Below are 22,890 nucleotides of genomic sequence, written 5' to 3' on the forward strand. Positions count from 1 at the left end.
GCCATTTGGAAAGAGCCAGAACAGCCTTCCATGTGCAAAGATAACTACTACCCGGTACCCTTTTAAGGATTAAGGGTGTGGCGGGGGGGCAAGGTGAGGGTAGGAATAAGTGTTTTGTCCTTTTTCTCTAGATCGACATCTAGGCAAGGTTGAAAAGTGAAGGAAGTAGGAACGAACTAACTCTCTTGCCTTTCATCATGGATATTATCTTTGGGCAACTGCACTGCACATAGGCCGTGACACATTTAATGTCATTATCCTCATCTCCCACCCTGTGTAGATTGTCTCTGCTTTTAGAGTGACATTGTTTGCAGAGAGTCTGAAGATAGTTGTTTATTCCATAAAGGGGTAGTGTACCCTGAAGTTTTAGGTATTTTCACAAAATAACAGCTTTTGAAGACAGGCCTTCTCAGTAAAAGGCTCTAAAAGGTAACCTCTAATGCTGAATATCTCACTTCCAAATGTATGCCTAACACTACCATACCAAAGTAGCCTATATTTGGGCTTGAGAAGGCTGGCTTCTGGTCTTCCTAGGAGCAGAAAGACTAATAGTAATAACATTACTTACTAGTATTTTACTTAATAGTAATAGAAATCATCATCATCATCATCACCATTTGACATAACGTGCCAGGCACATAATATTTTACATGGCCTTATATATTACATCTTTACAACAATTCCTTGAGATGTCAGTGCTGGTAAACATTTTCAGGTGAGAAATCTGAGAAGTCATTTGACTAAGGTCCCCGAGCTAGAAAGTGGCTGGGCTAGTCCTTGAACCAGGTACTCTGGCTCCAGGGCTGTACTGTGAACCACTGTGCTGCCCGCATCTCCAGAGAGTAGGTAAGTATTTCACTTGGAAACTGTCTAGAGGTGTCATTACTATTATTTTATTTAAGGTATAGGAACTGTTACTTAAAGCTCAGTCCACCCCTGATTGCCAGTGATGCTGACACAACCTCCTGTCCTGCCCTGTTATTTGAATGAAACACATTATTGATTTTTATTATAGGAAAGAAATCCAATAACCTAATTGGGGATAAAATCAAATCACTTTCATTTTATTTATTTCAGAAATATTTATTGCTATCCTAGTATATAAAAAGTATAAAAAGTCATTCAGGAGAAAAGCATGACTGGACTTGGATTATTTTTCACATAATTAATTTGTTTCATAATTATTTCACAATTTTTTTTTTTTTGTGAGGAAGATCAGTCCTGAGCTAACATCCGTGCTAATCCTCCTCTTTTTGCTGAGGAAGACCGGCTCTGAGCTAACATCTATTGCCAATCCTCCTCCTTTTGTTTTTTCCCCAAAGCCCCAGTAGATAGTTGTATGTCATAGTTGCGCATCCTTCTAGTTGCTGTATGTGGGACGCGGCCTCAGCGTGGCCGGAGCAGCGGTGCGTCAGTGTGCACCCGGGATCTGAACCCGGGCCGCCAGTAGCGGAGTGCACACACTTAACCGCTAAGCCACGGGGCCGCCCTCACAATTTTTGAATAACACTAATGTAATGTTTCTGACATTACAGTCACCTTCTCTGATGGTTTAGAAGATATGGGCCCAATTAAATTATTTTTCCATAATAGATTAAAAATAGATATTAGTTTTATTTTTAATATAAAAGTATAGTTTTATATCAGAAATCATATCTTTACACATAATTTATCTGTAAAGCTAGTTACATGTTGTTAAAGATATAACTATACCAGATTCTGATGGCAAAAACCAGAAATCCCACAAAGACATAAGTTAATTTAGAAGTGTGATTAGCTTTGCCAATAATTTAATGTTAAATTGAGTCTTACTTAAAGGAAAAGACTTTTCTGTCTAAATTATTAGAATTTCTTAGGCCTGGCCTGGTCTACACCACTGTCATTTTTACTTGGGTTGATACAGCCCAGCAGCATTTCTTGGTAGATATGACCAACATTTTTATCTCCAACAAGTGGAAAGGAAGATATATTTTAGTAAAGACTTCTTATTTCACATCCAAGTTGCAATATTGAAAAAGAAAATAAAATTCTGAGCTACACACAAAAAATTGACCATTGTGAGTTCTTTTATTTTCTGTTTTTCTTTGTCCTTTCCCTGAGTAAATACTCACAATGTCCCTAAAATGGCCAGAGCCTAGATGACAGGAAAGAAAAGATACACCTTTGGCTAATTCACACAAAAAAAGATCAAATATGTGTTGACAGTCCTTGGCTAGAGAAACAGATCTTCCTAGCAAATCACAAAACTCACTTCTCTTATCACACACTAACCTTAGAGATTCAAGCGCTCTGGTTGAATAAATGAATACTTGTCTAGACACAAAGAAATTTCAGTACAACTTAATGAACAGCACAGCTAAAACTTTTTGAGGTCTGAGCACTTAAATTGTTTCATGTCTTGGTTATTTCTTTTTTAAACTTAGAAACCTTCAACCAGAATATCTATTGCTATGCAATTAAACTTGAAAGAGGTATTCAGTATAATGTTAAAGTTACTCCTGACCTAACTAAGCATAAAATAATCTTGTTTTCTTCAAAATGCAGATAAGCATCTAAGTCTGAGAGACAATAATTTAAAGAGCCACGTGATGCTAAAAATATCCGTATTGAATACAGGAAAGAGATTCAGGAAAAGAACTAATTTGGTTCTCTAAGATAATGGGGTTATTGAAATGTGTTGGTTAAAGTGAATAAATTTGAGCAATTATAAAACTGTAAATTTGGGGAATTTTCATTGTATTTAATCCAGTAAAATAAGCCTAATCTAGACAGACCAAGAGGAGAGCGATTGAGAGAAATTCATTGAAATACTTAAAGTAAGAGAGTAATAGGTGAGCGTAGATTAACCTAATGTAACCCAAGTAATGGATCTTTGGCTGTATTTGCCTGTGGCCAAAGAGGCCTCGGATTGCTCAGTCTGTTATATGATCTTTGAAGCTTTACAGTAACTTCTGAAGCTGCTTTTGTTGTTTGGGGGAGGTCAGATGGGATGCTATTGGGTAGCCATCCTCAGGTCATCTTTATGTAGGCTTTTACTGGATTTATACTTGGAGTCCTGGGTCCTTGCTGGGGTACCTAAAAGAAGGTTCCAGGAATAAACATTACTCCCTACCTAACATCTCTTCTTTCAGGATAATGATCAGGTCAAGTATGATTTGTCTTTTTTCCCCCCATTGAAGCTCCAAGTTATATAGCTGTACCTGACCCCAGTGTCCTGAAACAAGGCTTCTCTAAGGACCCTTCAACCTGGTCTGTGGATGAAGTGATACAGTTTATGAAACATAAAGATCCTCACGTATCAGGCCCCCTCGCCGACCTCTTCAGGCAACATGTAATGTATCTTTTGATCCGGTTTTCCTGCTGTAATGCCTTTGAATGACCTCTGTGCAGGCCCTTCAGATGGATACTGATTAGTGTGGATGGTGGGGGAACCCTATCAACTGATTTTTCCATATGTGAGAAAGGTTACTTTGCCCAAAATTAGATCCTTAAATGGTAGAGGCTGGATCTGTGCTTTAAATGGGTACCTGAGTACCTAAAATAGTATAAGTCTTCAAGTTCTCAAGAGAAAATGATTCAGCATGGCCATTCTCAGGTGTCTTCTCCTTTGTAAGGATAGCTACAAGGATCCTCCTCCCCACCTGCTCTCTGCTCGGCCCTAGGACCGTGAGTAGGAGGGGGCGACCGTAAGCTGTGACAGGGTGTCTTTCTTGTTATGATACCCGATGAATCCAGCAACTGTATGAGATTAAGTGCAGCTATATTTTAAATAGAAATTGAGCAATGTCAAATAATATGCTTCCATGAGATAAATTGGTTAATTAAGGAAATAAAGAATTTTAGGAGGATGCCTTGTATCTTTTAAGTAATATGTTTATACTCTTTTCTGAAAAATCAGATTAATGACCAAATATCTGATGTATCCTTTTCAATATTGTAAGAAAATCAGTAATTAGTTTTACCATCTAATTAGTTTCAGACAACTAACTGATGAGCTTTCAACATAAAGACCACACTGTCGAGCACAGTTTACAGTTTGCACTGATGCTGACATACTCATATTCCCAGTCTTTCTAAGAAAGTTCATAACCGTCTGAAATTCATTTCTAGAATTCATAGTTTTCCACCCTTTGTCATAGATGTATAGTATTTTATTCAACACACAGTATTTAAAATCAGATAGTTTGATGCTTAGGCCATTTTTCAAAGATATGGGGTTAAATTTCCTTATTAAAAGTAGAAGTGGATTAGAAATTATCAAATTATATTTCACTGTATAAATTGTATTTTTAATAGTTTTCAGGAAATAAATGTATATTCAGAGAATATATATCAAGAATGTACAGCTACTCTCTATTTTACATGTTCTTATGTATGAATAACTTTGACAAAATGTGAAAGTATTATTAATTATTATAATTTCTCTCTCTGTAGGAGATTGATGGGAAGGCTCTGCTACTACTCAAAAGTGATGTGATGATGAAGTATATGGGGCTGAAGCTGGGGCCAGCATTAAAGTTATGTTACTATATTGAAAAACTTAAAGAAGGAAAATACAGTTGAAAAAAATTTGTAAGTTTAGATTGGACATAATTCTCAGTTGTCCTGATAACTTTTTAATTTAAAAGTATTTTTATTCTCTTAGCAGTTTTTGTTTTGTAGACAGTTCCTCTAAAAATATATCCAGAATTGCAGAACTACATTACAGTCCATCTACTTCTTTAAAAACCATTTAATATCTTAGTATTAGCTTATTCAAATTGGCAGTTCTTTGTCTTTTTATTATCTTACATTTACAGTTTATTATTTTATTGTACAGTTTACAAATATACTTCATGTAGGAAACAGAAACACCTTTAATTTTGGTTAACGTTTATATATAGAACCAAAACAGCTAAATCCCAAAGGGGAAAGTATCAGGGACTGACAGGTTCTCTAATGAAATCCATGAGAAGTTTTCCTTAGAAGGGAATTTAAAGATGCAGCTGTAGCTATCATCTCTTTCTCAAATATTTTATGTCTGTCACTGCAATGTTCTGTTCGTGTTCTACCAGTGTCCAGAAAGGGAATAGCCATATAAATTATTTTCCTTTCATTATTATTTCTCTGTATGTTGTATTTGTTCATATTTAAAGAAAAAAAAGGAAACATAAACTTTCATAAAGTGTTCTTATCAGTTTTTGATAAATTTCAAACCATTATAGGATAGATAGAATGGTTTTTTTATGCAGGAGATATTATACTACAAGGGTGGTTTGGATGGAGTCTGATTAAAGTTTTTTCAATGAAATACCTGTTATTTTAAAACTTTACGTATTTTCACTAAGCTTAGACATTTAACGAGGCGTTCATTTCTTACATCTCTTTATGAAGACACCTGTGCCCAAATTTTTAAAAGATATATATTTTATTGTCTGTTTATTCTTCATATGGATACTATACCATATTTATATATTATTCTATACCTGTAGGTATACAAACAAGTAAATCTGTTCTTTTTGAATTTAATATGGCACTTTGCACCGCCACAGAGTTAATAATGAACTATTTATATAGTTAGATGTTTTTATTCTGTAAAAAATAAGTGCATTGTTTGGTATCACTAATACCTCTCAGCTTAGTCTTCAGGGGATAAGAAACAATCCGTAGATTGGTTTCCATACAGGGAAGTTCTCTGTCCTATGCAATGTTTCCAGTTAAATTGATTAGTTCTGAGCCATTTATTCTGCTAAATTTTGGAAGGTGCATTAATTCTGACTTATCATTTTGGACTTTATTTTTAAAGTTATAACTTTCAAGGGGAAATGGTGCTATATGTTTATTGTTATTACTTTGTATAACTTTGGTGTGATGTTTATAAGCTATGAGAATCTGTGCTAAAAGTATTAGCCATTTGTTGTAAATGCCAATAAAATATACACCAGGGGCAAGAAAGAATGTACATTTTATTTTTTAGAAAACCAAATGTACTTTATACAAGAATGCAACTATTTAAAGGGTAGTTTCATTTATGTTATTCCTTTTATGTTATAAGACAAAATTCTAATTTAAACTTGGTCTTCTTTCAAATTGTTTGTGTGAAGATGCTGTGCCCAGTTGAACAGTCCTCAGGTGTTTGTATGAATACTATGTTTTACAGTTTTCAGATTTTAAAATATAATAAAGTTAAATAGCCACAAGAATTCATGTCAAAGCCTCAGATTTCATTTTACTTGCTTTTACTTGATTTTATTGTTACATGAGAAGCTAGACTGGGTTTTGGAACTGGAACTTTGGGGCAACACCCTCTCCCAAGTTTTCCTCTTGTTGAAGTGCTGCAAATAAAGCATCTGCCAGGCAAGGATGTTTGGGGAAGCTACGTGATGTCTTAGGATACCCTAGGCTGTTGGCACTAATAGAGCCAAAATGTATTATGTATTATGTCTCAAGTACAGTAGAAGGGTATTTCTTGCTCACAGTCCAAAGCAGACGTCCCACTTCCCTGTGGTGATCTTGGGGACCCAGCCTACTTCCATCTTGTCACTCCGCCTTCCCCTAGAGCCTTGGGATCCTCTGATTCCAGGTGGGAGGGGAAATAGCACACATCACTTCTGTTCCCATTCCATTGACTGGGGCTCAGTCACGTGGCCACACCAGACTGTAATGGTGACCAGAAAAGTAGTCTGTGGGCCCAGGAAGACAAGGAAATGGATCTTTGAAATAATTAGCAGTCTCGATCATATATCATGATCCTAATAGCAAAACATAACACATTAATCCCTCCTTGAAATGTGTCAGTTTCCCTGTTACTCCCCCACCCCCATTACACTCAACACACATGGCTCCTCTAATCCTCCCTCCCTGCTTTATTTCTCCACAGCATTTAAACTTGAGGTTGGTTATATTATTGTTCCCAGTCCTTGACTCTTCCCTTCCATGTCAAAGGATCTTGCATCCCATCCATTGCCAAGGGACTTGTAGTTCCTCCTTGAAGGCAAAATCTACTGCCCACCCCTTTGTTGGCCCTGAACTCTGCTTAGGCCAATGGGACGTAAGTGGACCTGAAGCACACCACGTCCCAGCAGAAGCTTTACAAGTTTCTTGATCATCTCTCTCTCTCTCTCTCTCTTTTTCTCTCTCTCTCTCATTCGTTCCCTTCCACTACAAGCACAGAGTATGCCAGATAGGGGCTGCTCCTTCAGACTGGGTTCTGGAGCAAGAAGGCACACGGGTGGGCCAAGCCATCCTGCCGCTTCCTACAGCATATGTGAGGAGGAAGTCCATGTGTGTGGTTGTAACGTACTGGGTTTTGGGTACTTAGTACCACAGCTCAAACCTATGGTGAAATATAGCTGATGCACTTCCTGACATCGTGTTTATTTGTACGTTGGATGCTTCCCCACGAGAATGAACTCTTCATAAGGGCAGTGGATCTCACTGGCTTGTTTCCTGCTGTCGTCAGTGTCCAGATTGGCACCTAGCACAGAGTAGGGCTCAAATATTTGCTGACTGAATCATACTCCCCGTGAATCAAATTTAGCTTGATTTTTTTTTTTGTATCAAATTCTTCCTGAGCTTTTCCACAAGTATGAGAGTTAATGCCGTAAATTGCCATTTGGCCTTGAGATTATTTTCTGGTTGGTTTTACATACATACTGCCAAGCATTGAAACTATAGAAAGAAGGAGTGAATTATTAGAGAACAGTGTGGTTCTGATGAGAATTAAAAACTGTAAAATTCCCAACCAGTCACCTGGTTTAACACGACATCTTGCTAGTAGCCATTGAATCACTCATTCTTGGCTTCTCACTACATACCTGTAAGAAAATGAAAATGATGAAAATGCATGGTACGCCCCAAAACTAAGATGGGCAGGCTAGCTTTTGCTAGAGTTTTGGGAAATGTTCCTACTAACTCTAAGGTCCTGGAAGCTGGAGTCAGAAAATACCCACGCCATCAATTTTAAGATAGACTCTTTTCCGCACGTGTGAACGTGTCTGATTTCTGCATGCACTTTGCAGTCCAGGGCACCTTCAGATTCCGTGAAGCACAGTCATTCATAGCTCGGCCATGCTCCACCTCTTGCTTTTTCGTTCAGGTTACGTCAATTCCAAAACACCCAGCAAACTGTAGGGAAGCAGGCAGAGGAGACTGATGCTGTTCTTGGAGGTGGGCGTGTGGGTCGTGCACCGGGACCCCCAGGCACAGCACTAGAGGTGGGGGCTGAAACAAGAGGCGCCCTGTGGGAGCATGTGCTGGGAATAGCATTTGTTTGTTAATGTATTTTAAAAAGTGGAGGTAGGAGAAAGTGCCCCCAGAAAGGTACTAAATAGCTGCCAGGCAACTTGGCATATGAGTAAACCAAACAGGTGAGATCCCTGACCTCAGGCAGCTTACTGTCTGTCTGGGAAGACAGCACTAAAACTGAAGTATACAAAATGTGGCAGGTGTCAAGTAGCCATAGAGGTACACCAGATGACCTTTCCCTGCTGGAGAGGATCACGAGCAACGTGCCTGAGGAAGTGTCATTCAGCCAAGACCAGGAGGATGACGAGGGCCAGGGATGAAGGGAGGTGTGCTTAGTTTAAGGCTGAGGACACTGAGCGGGGGAGAGCATCTATAAGTGCACGGCTGTGGCTCTTCTAGAAGATTTGTGGGTTTCTTTTTAAGATGTCACAAATACATCTGGTGATCATTTTATTAAAAACCTTTATCTTTTTCCCTCATGGTAAATGAGTTGTTCCCATGTCATTTACTGAACAATCATCTTTTCCCAAGTAGTAAAAAAAAAAAAAACACACCTGTATCATATGTTAAATCCTTAAAGAAAAATGTTAAGAAAACAGGAAAACGTTCAACTTGACTGGTAACTAAACAAGTACAAATCAAAACAGGATGCACGTTATTCTTCACCTTTTATCAAATTAGCAATGGTCAAAAACAGTAGTAAGTATTCATGCCGATGAGAAGTAAATTTGGTACAGCATTTCGAGAGGGCAGTTTGAAAATATATGTAAAAAGCCTGAACAGGTCCACCAGAAGGGGACTTTCAAAATTATCTGGAGGAGGTGTATTCACACGGAAAGACATGATAATATACAAACATGTTTACAGTGGGCATCTCGGGATGGGTGGGCTTCTGCATGTGTTTCACTTCATTTTGCTTATCTTTACCTTCTGATTTTTCTGCCGTGTATTGCTTTTACAATAATTGTTTAATTACAAAAACACAGGCCATATCACGTTCAAATCACTGTGCAAGATAAAAGGAAAAAGCACATTGCCATTCAGTGGGAGATAGAAACAGCAAAAACAAGAAAAAGCAAAACCTATGTCAGAAGACCATCTTAATGATATTATGTATAAATAGATTAAACCTCCATATTAAAAAGATTCAAGATGGATTTTAAAAATAATTACATGCTTTTACTTACCTTGTCATTTGCTTTAAACATTAAAAATAAAGGACTGGACAGGAATTGATCTGCAAATAAATAAAAAGTAGGCCACGGTGATAATACTGATCCCTGCAAGGTAGAATTACAGGCAAGAAGCAGTCAATGCATCAGGAGGCGTGACACTGGTAAGAGGCACAAGTACAGGGAAGACAGACCGTGCACTAGTGTGTGATCCATTACAGAGAATCACAAAGTAGAAGCAAAACCAGATAGACCGTATGGATAATTTAATAGAAATGCAATAGAAAAAATGACTGTTGTATCTCTCAGCCTTTGACGTAAGTAAGCATGTGTGTGGGTATGTGTGTTAGAGTAGGATTTGAAGATATAACTATGACCTGTAAACGCTTAAAACAAGTTTTAATAAAGCTGTCTTATGTCCTAGAGACAACTTATGTCTCTGAGCCAATTGCTGCATGATTCCATTTTTATCGAGCAAGCTAATATTTTTCTAATTTGGGGGCCACCTTTTTCATGCTTTGGAATTGGAATTTAAAAATAAAAATATAGAAGGTCAAAGTGGTGCTTGGTGTTGGTATCTCCTATAAAACATCTGTTTCCATCAACAAACACTGGCTCTTCTTTTTAAAAAGGTTTATTGTAGTACATTTTAACCACCTGCAAAAACAGAATAGTAAAGGAATCCCCCATCACCCAGCTTCAGTAATTAGCAGCTCATGACCAATCTCGTTTCATCCACACTCCAACCCACATCTCCCATTTCCATGTTCTTTTGAAGCAAATATGACTTATCATTTAATCTAAATAGGTCAGTATGTATATCAAAAAGATAAAGAACCTTTTAGAAAAGTACCCCATTATCACACTTTAAAAGTTAATAATTCATTTCTAACACCATTCTCTAATAACAGAAACCAGGGCTCCTTGGTGACACAACTGATTCTAGGACTGGGACAGGGAATTTACATGATGGGTCTGGAGCATCTTGTAGCATCAGAAGGATATGTTCAAGAAAGCACAATGATGAGGTATGTCAAAGGGACACAGGAGCCAACTGAAAGAGCTGCCAATGGCCAAATCTGGAATGATCTGAGCAACAAAATAAAGCAGTACTGGATTATAACCCAGAGCATAAAATAGGTGTCCCTGAGTTCATACTGCCGTCAACAAGTGATTGAGTAAATGAACAAATGGGGGAGAATACACAAATCTGTGCAGGAGAATCCCAAATTATGTAGATCCTCACCCTCAAGGAGGCGGTGCATTACTCGAGTCCTCAGGTGCGGGCTGCGCATAGAGACTTCCTCCCAAAGAGGACAGTATGGAAAGGGGGAAAAAGTGACTTTGCCGTGGAGAGACCTGACAAACACTACCTCAGCCGGGTGACCAAGGTCAACAGCAAGAGTGAGAAGTCAGGTTGACAGCATGTGTCATTGATAGGATGTGATGAGAAGGGCACTTCACCTCTGTAGTCTTCCTCCCCAAAACTCATAACCCCAGTCTCATCATGAGGAAAATCATCAGACAAATCCCAATTGGAGAACATTCTAGAAAATAGCTGAGCAGTACTACTCAAAACTGCCAAGGTCATCAAATACAAGGAAAGTCTGAGAAACCGACAAGAGGAGCCCAAGGAGACAGGATGACTGAACATAATAGGGGATCCTGGAACAGAAAAAGGTAAAAAGTAAGGAAATCTGAATACAGTGTGGGCTTTAGTTAATAGTAATGTATCAGTATTGATCCATTAGCTGTGGCAAATGTACCATATCTCGCTTCAGCCTGGCCCCATCCAAGTGCTCAACAGCCACGTAGGGCTGCAGTATTGAAAGGCCCAGCCCAACAGACCAAAGGTGGGTCTCAGAGTGTGGTCCCCTGGCCAGCAGCATCGGCCTCACCTGGGAACTTGTTAGAAATGCACATCCTCAGGCTCGCCCCAGACCTGCTGAATCAGAAACTGGGAGTGGGGCCCCACGTTCTGTGTTTTAACAGGCCCTCCAGGTGCTTCTGGTGCACTCTGAAGTTTGAGAACCATTGCTGGGTGTTAGAAGACAAACGATTTAAATGCTGGTCTGAAGCAACCAGTGAGTTACTAGAGATGACAGGATATGTCTCTCTCTCCTTGAAGAAGGGACAGATGGAGGTGAGAGGCAGAGAGGATGCTTTTTTAATGGAGGAAGTAGGCTTTGACCTGGTGGAGATGAGAGAGGGCTTTGTGATCGTCAAGAAAAAGAACGTGAAAGAGAAAGGAAACGGGAGCTGCCTGGGCAGTGGCGCGCGAGCGGGAAGATCCATCCTCCCCCGGCCCCTCGTCCGGGAGCCTAGAGAGCAGCCTGGGCAGGGAGGAAGGAGGCGGAGGGGGCCTGGAGGACCATGAGGACCACGAAGAGGAGCTGGTCAGTCCAGAGCCTGCGGAACAGGCGTGTGGCCCTTCCGGAGAGCTGCGTGGAAGCCAGGGCTCCCTGTGGGAGAAGTCTTGTCAGGAGTGTGGGTTTCCCATCCACCGCTGCCTGTGGCACACGCGCAGATCATCAGGACACCCGCCTGACCCCAAGCTGCCCTTGTTAACCCTCCCACCTTCTCAATGGCCTAGGGCGCTAAACAAACAAACACACAAAAAGCCTGGAGGGGCCAGGGTGGCGTGAAAGGAAAGCGTGGAGTGGTGAAATGCCTCCCTCCTCTCCTGCAGTTGTTAGTGCGGTAGTTGGGATACGGGTTTGGGTACTTGAACAGAAAGACCTCAAATCCCAGGAGCTTCAGAAAGATAGAAACATAGGTGCTCCATATATCTCAGAGATCCATACTCCTTCCCTCTTGTCCTGCTTTCCTCAGCTTGTGGCTTCCATCTCGTGACCTGATACGGTTGCTCTAACTCCTGCCATCACATCCACATTCACATTCAGCCACTCTGGGGAGTCTTTTAACTAGGCGGCGTGTGCCCAGCCATAAGGCTCTTAACCTAAGAACAGGAGAACTGATTTCGTAGACAACCAGCAGTCTCTGTCTCATACGTGTGTTTGATCATCATCCACATAGAAATGAAAGTTGAATTTTATGTGTCGGTAAGATAGCAAATGTGGCAAGAACAAAGTTTATCAGTGAGTTTGCAGCATAGCAGGCTGTGGGCAGATGTGGGGGGAGTGAGAGCTGGACAGGACAAGGGAATTTTAGAGCAGGCACACTGATGATTTGTGACGGCTCCTTCAATGGTAATGTAAAAACGAGTGAATATTAGAATTTTGCAACCTATTTTTGGTTACTGACCTGTTTATTTGAAGCCTCCCCAGGCTAAGACTGGACCTAATTTTGGGTTAAAATCGGAATGAGAAGAGCAGAGGGAAATGGAGCAAATCTTGGGGGAATTTTGATATTCCAGGAGTGCCTCTAGCAGTGGTGTGAATGGAGTACAGAAGGGACGAGAGATGCATCAGAATCACACTTCACGTCTTCTTTCCCCCAGTTCCCCTGCTGCCTGAGCCCTGGACCTCAGCAGCACACCTCGATGGTCTCCTCCTTTCCTTCTTAAACATTGCACTCCAGTCTCCATACAGTAGCCCAAGCGATATTTTAAAAATATGTACAATATCATCTCAAAACTCGGTCTTCCAGTGGCTTCGTTTTGTGCTTAGAATGAAATTCCAAATCCCTCCCCATGGCCCACAAGGCCCTACATGATCTGACCCTGCCCATAACTTTCTGTCTGACTATGATCCATATGACACACGATCTGGTCCTTTGCATCTCTTTCTGTCTTCCTGTGATCCATATCAACATGTTATTTACCCCCGCCCATCTCTTTCTGTCTTATTATGATCCACACCCACACATGATTTGGTGCCTGCCCATCTCTTTCTGTCCTACTATAGCCCATATCCGTACATAACGTGGCCCTGAACATCTCTTTCTGCCGTGTTGTAAATCCAAACCCACACATAAACTCGCCCCTGTTCCTCTCTATGATTCACACACACATATTATCTTTCCATGCTCATCTCTTTTAGTCTTACTGTGATCCATACCCACATGATCTGGTCCTGCCCGTCTCTTTTTCTCTTACTGTGATCGTTATCCACACATGAACTGGTCCTACACATGTCTTTCTGCGATCCATACCCCAAAATGATCTCGTCCTGCCTGTCTCTTTCTCTGTTGCTGTTATCCTAACCCATGCATGGTCTTGACCCAGCCCATCACTACCTGTCTTCCTATGATGCCACCCCACACAGGCTCTAGTCCCAGCCATCCTTTCTTTCTTCCTCTGACCCATACCTGCACATGATCTGGTCCCTGCCTGTCTCTTTCTTTTTTTTTTAAATCAGCTTTATTGAGGTGTAATTGATATATTAAAACCACATATATTTACCATCTTTCTGTCCTACTATGATACACACACACACATGATCAGGCCCCTGCACATTTTTTCTCTTTTACTTTGACCCATCCCCACACATGATTGGCCCCTCCCCATCTCTCTCTGTCTTACTATGATCCAGATCCACACAAGATATGGTCCCTGCCCATCTCTTTCTGTCTTACTATGATTGATTCCCACACATGATTTATTCCCTGCCCATCTCTTGTTGTCTTCCTGTGATCCGCACCCACACGTGATCTGGTCCGTGCCCATCACCCTCACATGTCCGTGTCCTCACTCGCTGTTACCAAGCGGCACCGGCCATCTTTCCGACCCTACAGTAGCTCAGGTTTTTTCTTCCTCGAAGGCCTGTCACTTCTTATTCTCTTTTCCTGGAATTCCATGGCCTCAGGATTTGTGACTGGCTTCTTTGTATCATTCATATCTCAGCTCAGATGTCACCTCTCAGAGAAGTCTTCTGTGACTGTCTAATCTTGGGGCCTCCTCCTTTCCATAGCATCTAGTTTCATTTTCTTCATATCCCTCAATACCATCTGAACGACTTTGTCCATTTCTGTTTTGCTCTTACCTTCCTTTCTCAGAAGGTGAGCTCGCTGCAGGAGTGACTGGCGTGTTTGGTCGACCGCTATGTCCCAGCCTTAGAATTGTGCTTGGCACCACAGAGGTATTCGGTAAGCCTTTGTGAAGTGAATTCCGGGAGTAATTACACGCTAGGCAGGAGTGGTCAATAACGCTAAAATCTGTGGAGACATCAAGGAAGGTGACAAGCGAGACTAGCCAGTGAATTTGAAATTTGAAAGCCATTGGTCACCTCTGGGCAAGGTGCTCGTTAGAGGAGCGTGGAGGAGGTAGAAGGCAGTATGGGAGAAGACAAGGAGAGACTGGGTGGTAGATGCAGTGGGAAAGGCAACTTGAGAATTTGGGCGGCCAAAGAAGAACAGACCTGCCTAAAGGGGGTGAGGTAAGCCTCTGGCCAGGGGTTTTGTTTTCCTTCATGGTGGGCTGGCCCTGCCGTCGAGGCCCAGTCAGGGAAAGGACCTGGGGTGTCCGGTGTGTAGGCAGAGCGCTTGACCTGAGGCACAAGGGAGCCCTTCTCTGGTACCCAGAGGAAGGCAGAGGAGCCGGGGAGTGGTGTTTGGAGGAGGCCTTGCCCAGAGGGAGAGTTAGAGGCAGGAGGCCTGGCTGGGGTGGAACTCACTAGTGACGGCCTCAGGCTCAGGGAAAGGAGGGGGCTTGATTGGTTCCCAGTGGAACAGTGGGATTCGAGAGAGCAGTAGAAATGGAGACCGTTACAAAGAGCCACTGGGCTGGACAGGGGAGGGTCCAGTTGTCATCGGCCTCTCGTTGTGGTGGGATAAGTCATAGAGCTTGAAGGGATGGTTCAGAGGCTTCTGGAGCAATCCTCGGAACATGCAGGGTAACAGGGCCCCAGTGGAGAATCTCGAGTGCTCCATTGTGGGGAGCCCCAGAGTGGGGGTCTGTGCAGGCCACCGGGTGTGCTGGCCCAGTGTCCTCAGGGCAGGACCCTCCCCGCTTTACCCCGTCCATAAAGGGCCCTTGGGCGTTTTCCTTGTCTCTCCTCTTGGAGCATCTCCTTGGCCCGAGAGAGTCAGAGTCTTACCAGGTATGCTACAAAGAGGTCTGAGAGAGAAAGACCTACCCAAGGGACTCGAGGACAGACCCCCTCCTCTCCATTTCTCTCTGTGTGACTTTGGTTACACTGCTTAAGCTCTCAGAGTTGAGGATCCCCCTTCCCCCAGGGGTGTGAGAATTCAGGGAGATGGAGGATGGAAAGCAGCTTGACACAATGGGCTGGAACTCTCCCTTCCTTTATTCCTGCACTGCCCCTCCCCTCAGTCCCTGCTGCTCCCTTTTCCATGTCCTGTTCACAGCTCACCCCGATTGTACTGGAGCCCCAGGAAAGCAGCTGTGTGGCCTGGATATTAAAGAAGACTTTAAATTTGTTCTTCAAATAAATCTCAGCATGGGTCCTGAGTTACTAGCAAGCACGAGCTGTGCAGCCTTGGTCTCCGTTCCCCTTCAATGGAGGATTACACCCATCTATGTAGACTGGCTTCACACGGTGTCCTGGGCTAGGGAGATCACTTTTTCCCAACAGTGAAGGCAGCTAATTATTGGCCTCTGTCTCCATTTTGTGTACTTCATCCCTGGGGAAGTGGGGGATCTTTCTGTTCGGTGATTTGGGCAAGAATAACTGGCTATGTTCTATCAGCGCTGTCTTCTTCCCCTTGGGAGAAAGACTGCCGGCAGGGTGGGATTTCTGGGTGGATGAGTCCAGCCAATGCTGGACTTCACCTGTAGGCTCCTTGGGCTTGCACACCAAGCTGTGTCCTCCAACTTAGCTCTAGTAGGAGGAAGATGTTATTCAGCCTCCATCTTTACTCTCTTATTTCTCAACTTTTCAGAATCGGGGAGCAGGGAAAAGAGGGGTGATGGTTACCGGAGTCCCCTTGGAAATCTCAATATGCAGCATTAGTAGGTATCTAATTTCTCTCTCTCTGTCCCTCACACACACACAGAGTCAGTTATCAGGTTCTGTTGCTTCCTTCTCCAGCACACAGCTGATTCTGTCCATCTCTCTCTTTTTTTTTTTTGTGAGGAAGATGAGCCCTGAGCTAACAACCATGCCAATCGCCCTCTTTTTTTGCTGGGGAAGACCAGCCCTGAGCTAACATCCATTACCAATCCTCCTCCTTTTTGTTTTTTCCCAAAAGCCCCAGTAGATAGTTGTATGTCGTAGTTGCACATTCTTCTAGTTGCTATATGTGGGACGCCGCCTCAGCATGGCCAGAGAAGCGGTGTGTCGGTGCGCGCCCGGGATCCGAACCCGGGCCGCCAGTAGCGGAGCGCGCGCACTTAACCGCTAAGCCACGGGGCTGGCCCCCCGCTGTCCATCTCTTTTGGCATCATTCTTGCTGCATCATTTTACAGACACTAGTTACCTGTGTTCATGGTCAAGAATTCCTATCTTTTCCAGAATGTTGTGTGCCACGAATCTAAAATAAATTTTTATGTCAGCTAAATACATATTCAAAATTATGGCCCTCAGAACTCAAATACAATTCTCTCCTATCTGGCTAATCTCATTTCTAGCTATGTCCTGGCCCACACCTTTCATACCAGCCAAGTTATCTTTACACTATTTCCATTATCTATACTCAGGTCTTCCTCTCACCTCATTAAATTCATAAACCCCATCAGAAATATTTAAAGCAGTTTTCTTCTCACTAGTGAAGATGTGCCCATGATCCCTGTTCCTTGGTACCCACACCCTTGTGTAATCCCCTCCCATTGAGTGTGGCTGGACTTACTTCCTTCTAATGAACAGAATGCAGAAGTGAGGAGATGTCAATTCTGAGATCAGATTGGAAAGACTGTGGCTTCTGTCTTAGGCACTCTATCAAATTGCTCTCTCCAGGGGTAGCCAGCAGCCACACGAGGCAGCCCTTGAAAGGTCTCATGAGTGAGGGCCAAGGACTGCCAACAACTTTGTGAGTGAGCTGGGAGGTGGATTCCCACTTCACCACCCATGGAGCCTTCAGATGAGATCACAGCCCCAGCTGACAGCTTGACTGCAAGCTCATGAGAGACCTGGAGATAGAGGCAACCAGCTAAGTCAGTCCTAAATTTCTGACCCACAGAAAATGTGAGATAACAAACGTTTGTTGTCACACAGTGATCTATATCTAAAACAATAGTTTCTACCTTTTCTGCTCTGTTTTCAAAGGCAAAAGTTTTCTTTGATTATTACTCTATTTTCCCCAAATCTCACTGCCAAGCCATTCTCCCCCTGCTTCCCTCCCACCACTGATAACAGCCACAACACCTGGTAGAAAAGCTGCCTGTTGCCTATGGAGCATGGGAACTTCTTATTAGCTGGTTTCTGTTTAAAGTCCTGATCTCTCAAATCTGAACTGTGAAAAATCTTTGCCTAAAGTCCCAGTGACATTTTGAAGGAGTGAATGCTCTTCCTTGAAAAGGAAAATATGCAAAGTTTCCTCTTGGTGCATGAAATATTTGATATTTGCAACCTGCTTTGGTAGTTATTTTTAGATCTTTTCTCTGATGGAGTGCCTGGGTCTTGTTTTCACTTGTCTTTCAATGTTTGTGTATGACTGAATGAGGTCAACTCCCAGGAAGAAGAAGGAATTACCACATATGTTTTATGGGGAAATTATGTATGTGCATGTAGATTTATTTCTTCTTCTTTTTATTTTTTCCCTTTTAGTCTTTTAAAAATATTTTGTTGTTTGCTTTTCCTATACATGAGTATATATTTCATTTCTATACAGAAAATTTATCTATAATGTAGAACCAGCATATGAGTGTCACCATTTAGAAATATTCATGAGTGAGGATTACTGGTTTCTAATGTGGTATCTTGCTTTATTAATTTATGTATCAATATATTTTGGAAGTTAGCATGGATGCTGGTGAAGTCAATAGCAATGTTTCTGTTAGAAAAAGTGCAGGTACACAAGAAATGACTCTGGTCAGAAAAGAGTGCCCTGATATAATCCCTTCCTGAAATGCCTGAGTTAGTCAGTGACATATGAGCCTCCCTCCATCAGGGGACTATGGAGAGGCACTGGCGAGGGTGGGGCGTGGTGGCAATCAGCGCTGAGTTCCACTCCAGACATTGCCAGGTGTTTGTATTACCTGCTAAATGGATACACTTATGACAATAGTGCAAAGATTTTAAGCTTTATTATTAAGTAATAATAAGTAAACTGCCTGATTGAGATGTGATTTTGGTCACCATGCTTATACTGGTCAGGATAAGCTATGCTATGCCACAGTAACAAACAAACCCTGAAATCTTACTGGCTTTTCTTTTCCTCCCAGGCAGAGTCTGATTCTCCATAGCTGCTCCTTCTCTCTTGTGGCTCTGCTCATGTAACACACGGCCTCCAAGAACCTTTATGTTGCCTCAGCACAGAGGTGACATGTGGCACTTCTACACAGAGCCCACTGGGAGAACTAGTCATGTGGCCCTGCTTAAGTGCAAGAGAGCTGGGTAGAGTGCTTTTCCCAAGAAGAGGAGAGGAAAATGGAAGATTTGGTGAACACATAGCATTGTTTCTACCACAAGGCTTTAGACATTTTTCAGGCTAAAATGATTGCAGACATCCTTTGGGGCTGGCCCAGGTTGGTGGCCTAACTGTGAGAAGCTGGCTGGGTGTAGTGCATAGGTGTGCACAGGTGACTGGAGGGGGCTGGGGCTGGCTGGACCCCACCTGTTGCTCCTAAGGAAGGTAGTAATCCTTGCTGTTATTGCCAAGCAAGATTTTGAGTCTTATGTTACAGATCTTCCCGTCTTTCAAACGTAAGTAGCAACACAGATTTTAATGTGAAATCTCCCAATTTTAAAATGTAGGCTTAAGTATATGAAAACACAGGCCAACCAAATGTGCTTGCAGGCCTAATTTGACCTATGTGCTACCAACGTAAGATCTTAGCACTTTGGCCTAGGAACTGGGGTCTTGACTGGCCCTTTATTTATATGTGAGGTAGAGCTAACCCCAAATTTCTAAGAAGAATCTTGGCCCTGCCTGTGAGCATTCCCTCAGTCTACCTTGGTTCAGGTTCAAATCTTTCTTCCTTGCACTACCCCATGCTCAGCTGACTGCTTGAGCACTTGGGGCCACACTTAAAGGAAAACAGATTCCCTGCATTCCAGGTCATTGCCAGGCTGTGTAATCTTGAGGCATTTGGGAAACCACAAAGTGTTGAGAGAGGCTGAAACACGGAACGGGTACTGGGGAGTCATTGTGAACTTGGAGAGCTGGAACAGGAAGGCTCTTGGGTCAGCTTTGGATCAGATCCCAAGGGCCGCTGGAAGCAATTAAAGGATTGTCAATGGAGGGGAGGATCACACAGCCAGACCTGCATTCTGGACAGATCATTCTGGCAGCTATTGGGGGTGGGGAGGAGAGCTCTCAGCAAGCAGAACTGATGGTCCACTATGCACAGTACCCTCGATGTAATCCCATCCAGCTATTTTCCTTGGCGGCGACTCCCGCGATTTCATTCTACCTTTTTCTGGATTGTTCTCAGAAGTGTAGGTGTTCCTCTGAGGGTGGCCTGAGTTGTTGGGTTAATTATAGCCAGCGAACAGTCAAACACAACCACCTTTCTCTTTAAAATGGTAGAAGTAGTCATGTACTTTAAAGATTGCCCCAGCTCTGGGAAGCCCAGCTTTTTGCAGAGGTCTTGGATGAACTTTCGCCCAGAGGTTTTTTAATGACTGTCTCTCCCATTTGCTTTCTCAGCATTAAAATGCCAGGTTAAGAGTACAAGAAGGCATGATTCTATATGTAGAAAACCCTAAAGAATCCACCAAAAAAACTATTAGAAATAATGAATACAGTAAAGTTGCAGGGTACAAAAATCAACATACAAAAATCAGTTGCGTTTCTGTACACTAACAACAATCTAGCAGAAAGAGAACTCAAGAATACAATCCTATTTACAATCACAACAAAAAGAATAAAATACCTAGGAATAAATTTAACCAATGAGATGAAAGACCTATACACTGAAAACTATAAGACAATATTGAAAGAAATTGAAGAAGACATAAGGAAATGGAAAGATATTCCATGCTCATGGGTTGGAAGAATAAACATAGTTAAAATGTCCATATTACCTAAAGCAATCTACAGATTCAATGCAATCCTAATCAGAATCCCAATGATATTTTTCATAGAAATAAAGAATCCTAAAATTTATATGGAACTACAAAAGATCCCGAATAGCCAAAGCAATCCTGAGAAAAAAGAACAAAGCTGGAGATATCACACTCCTTGACTTCAAAATATACTACAAAGCTACAGTAATCAAAACAGCATGGTACTGGCAGAAAAACAGACACACAGATCAAGGGAACAGAACTGAGAGCCCAGAAAAAACCCCACCTATCCATGGACAGCTAATCTTCAACAAGGAGCCAAGAACACACAATGGAGAAAGGAAAGTCTCTTCAATAAATGGTGTTGGGAAAACTGGGCAGCCACATGCAAAAGAATGAAAGCAGACCATTATCTTACACCATACACAAAAATTAACTCAAAATTCATTAAAGACTTGAATGTAAGACCTGAAACCATAAAACTCCTAGAAGAAAACACAGGCAGTACACTCTTTGAATCGGTCTTAGCAGTATCGTTTTGAATACCATGTCTACTCAGGCAAGGGAAACAACAGACAAAATAAAGAAATGGGACTACATCAGACTAAAAAGCTTCTGCACAGCCAAGGAAACCATGAACAAAATGAAAAGACAACCCGCCAACTGGGATAAAATATTTGCAAATCATATATCCAACAAGGGGTTAATTTCCAAAATATATAAAGAACTCTGAGAACTCAACAACAACAAAATGAACAACCGAATCAAAAAACGGGCAGAGGATCTGAACAGACATTTTTCCAAAGAAGATATACAAATGACCAACAGGCACATGAAAAGATGTTCAACATCACTAATTATTAGGGAAATGCAAATCAAAACTACAATGAGATATCACCTCATACCCATCAGAATGGCTATTACTAAAAACACAAGAAATAAGTGTTGGAGAGGATGTGGGGAAAAGGGACCCTCATACACCGCTGGTGGGAATACAAACTGGTGTAGTCACTATGGAAAACAGTATGGAGATTTCTCAAAAAATTAAAAATAGAAATACTATATGATCCAGCTATTCCACTTCTGGGTACTTATCCAAAGAACATGAAAACACTAATTCGAAAAGATATATGCACCCCTATGTTCATTGCAGCATTATTCACAATAGCCAAGATGTGGAAGCAACCCAAGTGCCCATCAACTGATGAATGGATAAAGATGTGGTATATATACACAATGGAATACTACTCAGCCATAAAAAAAGACAAAATTGTGCCATTTGTGACAACCTGGAGGGACTTTGAGGGTATTATGCTAAGCGAAGTAAGTCAGACCGAGAAAGACAAATAGCACATGATTTCCCTCACATGTGGAAGATACACACACACACACATAGATAAGGAGAACAGATTGGTGGTTACCAGAGGGGAAGGGGGTGGGGGTGGTGGAAAGGGGTAAAGGGGCCCATAGGTATGGTGACGGATGGAAACTAGACTTTTGGTGGTGAACATGATGCAGTCTACACAGAAGCTGAAATATATTGATGTACACCTGAAATTTACACAATGTTATAAACCAATGTGACATCAATTAAAAAAAGAAAAAAAAAAAAGAATACAGAAAGGCAACCAGAAGCCTTGACCGGTTGTGATCTGGATTCCAGGATGCAGACTCCCTGTGCACCATGCTCAGAAGCAGAAAGTTCTGGGCCCAGAGGGGAGGGCCTCGTGTGCCTGTGGCCATTCTCAGGCGTGAACGGGTGATGGGCTGCGGACGGGTCTCCCCACCCACCCGGGGCGCTGAGCAGCCGCGCACCGCGGCCGGGAAACGACGGGCCCTTGCGTTACTGCCAGAAAGGAGGCAAGTGAGGAGAGGCCCTGAGTTCTGCACCTGGCAGCCATCATGCGGCCAACGGGGCAGGACGAGGTGTCACCCCCTGGCCGTGCTGCTCCCCGGAGCTGGGCCGCCCTGCTGCCCGCCTCCATCCTGCTCCCTCGACCTCCCGCTGGGGGTCTCAGGCCCAGACTCAGCCTGGGAGACAGACTGGCTGTGGGTCAGACTTAGGTCGCCCGAGGCCACCTCCTTGGAGGTCACACAACAATGGGGAGGTGTTAGCTTTTCTTTGCACCTTCTGCTTCCGAGGTCCTTTCCTCTTCTCTGCCGCCGTCGCATCTGTCTCTCACACGCATCCTCTCTGTCTGTGTCTCTCCCTCCCTCTGTCTCATACACACGCGCACGCCTGCGTTAACGAGCCCATGAGAGCCAGTTTCACGAGCGCGAGGACGCAGCCCGGCGCTCTGTGCCTCCTCTGGGCCTTTCCCTGTCTTTACAAAGAAAACTAAGGTGGTCCGGCTTGCTCCTGCGTTCTTGCCCCGCCCCCTGCCCGCGGCCCGCGAGAAGGGTTCTTAACGCCGTGGAGCCGTGCGTGACCCCTGCCGCGCCTGGGGAAGTGCATCCCGCGGGGG

General features: G+C 42.8%; 1 protein-coding gene and 1 long non-coding RNA gene across 18 annotated transcripts in view; one reads left to right on the plus strand and one right to left on the minus strand.

Moving 5' to 3' along the window:
* SCML2 (Scm polycomb group protein like 2) overlaps positions 1-6,182 on the plus strand; it is a 116,295-nt gene extending 110,113 nt beyond the window's left edge. For all 13 annotated transcript variants that reach the window (XM_087427681.1, XM_087427689.1, XM_087427683.1 and 10 more), the window contains 2 exons: positions 3,180-3,331; positions 4,435-6,182. In XM_087427681.1, coding sequence (XP_087283807.1) covers positions 3,180-3,331; positions 4,435-4,563 — 281 coding nt within the window. In that variant the 3' untranslated portion in view covers positions 4,564-6,182. The remainder of the gene's footprint in view (positions 1-3,179; positions 3,332-4,434) is intronic.
* The window catches only part of LOC147912005 (uncharacterized), an 87,926-nt gene that overhangs the window by 53,108 nt on the left and 11,928 nt on the right, over positions 1-22,890 (minus strand). For 2 of the 5 annotated variants that reach the window (XR_015550703.1, XR_015550706.1), the window contains exons 2-3: positions 9,414-9,463; positions 7,732-7,796 (exon numbers count right to left, since the gene is read on the minus strand). This is a non-coding gene — a long non-coding RNA (uncharacterized LOC147912005). Of the gene's footprint in view, positions 1-5,927; positions 7,797-9,413; positions 9,464-14,341; positions 14,514-22,890 lie in introns of those variants that run through there. The other 3 variants (XR_015550705.1, XR_015550704.1, XR_015550702.1) reach the window with 3 other exon arrangements.

The sequence above is a fragment of the Ceratotherium simum genome, chromosome X (genome assembly GCF_057802395.1).
Source record: "Ceratotherium simum simum isolate JZ-2026a chromosome X, ASM5780239v1, whole genome shotgun sequence".
NCBI lineage: Eukaryota > Metazoa > Chordata > Mammalia > Perissodactyla > Rhinocerotidae > Ceratotherium > Ceratotherium simum.